General features: G+C 44.0%; 2 protein-coding genes across 2 annotated transcripts in view; one reads left to right on the top strand and one right to left on the bottom strand.

Annotated features, from left to right (window-relative positions):
- The window catches only part of cldn11a (claudin 11a), a 4,302-nt gene extending 2,777 nt beyond the window's left edge, over positions 1-1,525 (bottom strand). The window contains exons 1-2 of the mRNA XM_032501008.1: positions 1,079-1,525; positions 678-842 (exon numbers count right to left, since the gene is read on the bottom strand). Of these exons, the coding sequence (XP_032356899.1) occupies positions 678-842; positions 1,079-1,304 (391 nt within the window). The 5' untranslated portion in view covers positions 1,305-1,525. The remainder of the gene's footprint in view (positions 1-677; positions 843-1,078) is intronic.
- A 1,052-nt stretch (positions 1,526-2,577) lies between these two features.
- Positions 2,578-3,690, top strand: part of grin3ba (glutamate receptor, ionotropic, N-methyl-D-aspartate 3Ba) — a 113,509-nt gene continuing 112,396 nt past the window's right edge. Inside the window, exon 1 of the mRNA XM_032500525.1 lies at positions 2,578-2,845. Coding sequence (XP_032356416.1) covers positions 2,783-2,845 — 63 coding nt within the window. The 5' untranslated portion in view covers positions 2,578-2,782. The remainder of the gene's footprint in view (positions 2,846-3,690) is intronic.

The following is a 3,690-nucleotide window of genomic DNA, read 5'->3' as shown; positions in this document are numbered from 1 at the left end:
CACACACACACACACACACACACACAAATACATCATCCCCCAATGTAAAAGTGTTCCCAGTGACAAAATAGAAAATCTAATAACTAAGTCAGGGTTTTAACTTCTTCAAATGGATGTAATGGTAATGTTTGTGAGTCAGGGATGCACGGCACACGCTGGGAATAATTTTGCTGTTGCAAACGTGGGAAGTGGAAAACTGAAAGGACGGACACAGGTGTTAGCATTTCATTTGAGGCAAACAGGCGTTGGAAAAATGCTGCAGCGAGAGTCAAATATTTATAAGCACAGTAAACTGGACAATTGAGGGAGTGAGTTTCCATGTGGTTCAGGACAAAGGCAGGGTGTGGATGAGAGTAGGTGGAGGAGAGGAATGGGACGGGATCTGGGGGAAGGGTTCAACGGAACAGGAACATATAATGTGTGTGTGTCTGTGTGCATATGTGGGCACCCCTGGGAGGAACACAGTCATATTCAACATCCTGTTCTCTCAGCAGCTTGTAAGCATTGGATGTGGGGTTAAAGGAGGTCACGGCGAGGAAGGCTGGATGGGATCTCGGTCTAGATCTATTTGACACGCTTTGCTTTGCTGTACATCTTGTCTGACCATGACATTCAGTCTTTGTCCACTAATTCATAGTTTCATTGTGTGAACAAAAAGTAAAAGTAGAGTCTCTTACCGACGATGAGTATGAGCACTCCCCCCAGGATGGTGCGTTTGTTCTTGGAGCCCTGGGGTTCACTGCCGAGGCTGATGCAGGGCATGGACATAAGGACCATTCCCACTGCTGGGAGACCCAGGATCGAACCTGTGATCATCAGGGCACGTGTCGTCTGGATGTAGGCTATGGAAACACACATGAAACACATGATATTACTGATTAACAAAGAGATAGCTTTCCATCATAAGGTTAAGCAAAAGGTTAAAAAAAAGGGGGAATAAATAAAAACTGTGCTTGTGAACAAGTGGCGGAAATTCCATACTGTAAATAAATTGCATAATAATCAGGTGAGAAAAAAAAGAATAAGCCTAAATGTTTACAAGCTGTTGCAGGGATGCATAGAACAGAGCAGTATCTACCTGGCAGGTCCAGGATCTGCGTTAGGGAGACGCAGTGGTAGAGTCCCGTGGAGATGACACAGTCCGCCCAGGGCCCCTTGGCTCCCAGCTCGTCCATCTTCTTGCATGTGTTCAAACCGTATTTACACATAAGCACCCAGTCATTGGTGGCGGTCGCGATCACGATGCCCAGCCAGCCAAGGCAGCTGATGAGAAAGCCGCTCAGTTGAAGACACGAGTTCGCCATGGCGCAAACTGTGCGTAAAGACCGCTTGTCCCGGGTTCGGAAACCGTTGAGAAACCTTCAAATTACGAGTGTGAGTGCTTAACAAAATCAACCGACTCTAATAATAGAACTGATATTCCATACAAATGAATCCAGTGTTGTTGTTTAATTTCCCCTTGCAATTCAGTAAGTCCATCAATTGAGCTGCGTTGCGCACTTCAAAGCATTCACAGCATCAGAGGTTTTATAGGGAAAAGTTCAGTAAGGGAAAAAAACTACTCTAAAAGTGTCAACCAATCAGAATCTTAGAGACGGACAAAGTTTTAAAAAAAGGGAGAAAACAACACACCCCACTTGTATTGTCTCTCCAAAAAGTTGGTTTGCACTGCCCCTTCTTTGCATCCAGTGATACAAAACAGCCTGTGCAGCGTTGACTGACTGGGTAGCTGGCCGAGTTAAAAGCTGAGAAAATGTCCAAAAGAAATCTGCTGCCATCTACTGGCCACATTGCACTTCCAAGTTCCTACTATAGGTGCATTTTACCTACAAAATATCTCATTTTAATCACGCACTTGTGGGTGGAGTAGTGAGAATATTCAACATTTACTCTCGTTCCTGTAACAAAGTGGTGTTTGGCGTAGCCTACATGTAGGCTACTTCTTTGAGTAGTAGTAAATAAATCAGAAACGAGTGTTGAAGTCTCCTATTTGTTGCCTCAAGTACTGTAGTCCTACTTGGCCACATTTCAAGTCACATCCGTTACAGAGTAGAACAAAAAGTCTCATGAATATGAATGAAGGCTTTTCACTGATAAACAGAATGCTCCCTATAATACGTCCATGGAATGACCCACAACAGCTGCCTGCGGGAGGGAAGAAGCTGCTGGTGTACACAGTGTGTGTGTGTGTGTGCGTGTGTGTGTGTTGTGTGCGTGTCTGTGTGTGTGTGTGTGTGTGTGTTGTGTGTGTGTGTGGGTGTGTGTGGTTGTGAGTGCGTGCGCCCAGTCTCTGTTGTGTGTGTGTGTGTGTGTGTGTGTGTGTGTGTGTGTGTGTGCGTATAGCCGCAGGATAGCAGATTAAATTGTCATGAGTGGGAGTTTGTGAACAGTTAAAAAAAGCACAAAATTGCAATAACATAGAGAATGAAATAATTATGGGTTGGTTTAATTGTATTTTTGACATAGGTGGAAATCAAATCTATCTAACGTGTATAATGCACGACCCGCGCTCAGTGACTTAAACCAAGCGCACCCACAAAGTTGGGAACAGGTGCTGTAAGCGGCAAAATGCTAAACGCTAAAATGCACATAGTGGATCCTCTCGCGCTGACTTCTTCATGTGCTCAGGACCTTGTTTCAACAGTGAGATGTGTGGGGACTGTGTGTTTGGGACATTAATCCCTGATGGGACTGCAGAGCCTCATTTAACTCAAAATGGTGAGAAACTGAGCAGCACAGTGACACCTGAGAGGCGGAGTGAACTGTTAAGCTTTGTGAATGAATGAGAGAAGTTGAAGCTGGGACAGGTTGTGGAGGACTCTGCGATACACAACACTCCAGACAAGTGAGTACAACAACACGCATGGATGTAACTCAAAACTTGTGTCTGTAGCTGTTTTTTGTTTATTCTTGGTCATTTGTGTGTTGGCCTATTTGTCTGGGTTTTGTACTCTTTCTGTTTAAGTCTTGGAAGGCTATGGTGAGGAAGTTGGTTGTTTTTTCTCTCTCTCATTGCTACACCGTTGATGCACAGGCTTCAAGTGTTCTGTCATTCTATTTCTAGCTTGTTCTGTTATTTTGCTGCTCCCTAAATCAAAAATGGTATCACTCTGTAGCCTACCTCCAACATGCCAGCAGAGGGCGACATAGCCCAGCAGTGATCTACAGTTGTCATTCAGGTGCTGTAGGGCAGAGTGTTTCCTTCCTCCTGTCCTTGCTGGATGGAGTTAAGCAAGTCCTCCATCACTCACATCACGGCAGCAGCATAGCAATCAGTCTGAGAGGAAGACCGAGACAGACGGAGACACTTCAGATGGTTCCACAAGGTCACTGTCTGTATGTTTGACCCAGTTCTTCCTCTCATGATCGCCCCATTGTTCTTGTATCCTGTTGTCTGTCTGCTCAGGAGGTAATGTGCACACTGCCTGGTAAAAAGTGACACAATTTTGATCAAAAGTGATTGAAAAGGTATGTTTAGCTTTGTCATGTGGATGTAAACAAATCTAGACGAGAATAGCATGTGTATGAAGGCAATATTTATCTGAATGTATCCGTCAGATAGTTCAGGTTATTGCAATTTGCCTGGAGTAACTGCAATTTTTCACTTGAGTAGTAGTGTATCCAAACAGTATTGCCTTAGCTATCAAAATAGTTGACTGTGTATATATATATATATATATATATATATAT

This window comes from Etheostoma spectabile, chromosome 20 (assembly GCF_008692095.1).
Source record: "Etheostoma spectabile isolate EspeVRDwgs_2016 chromosome 20, UIUC_Espe_1.0, whole genome shotgun sequence".
Classification (NCBI taxonomy): domain Eukaryota; kingdom Metazoa; phylum Chordata; class Actinopteri; order Perciformes; family Percidae; genus Etheostoma; species Etheostoma spectabile.
Note: the sequence above shows the minus strand (reverse complement) of the source record. Positions and strands in the feature narration are given on the sequence as shown.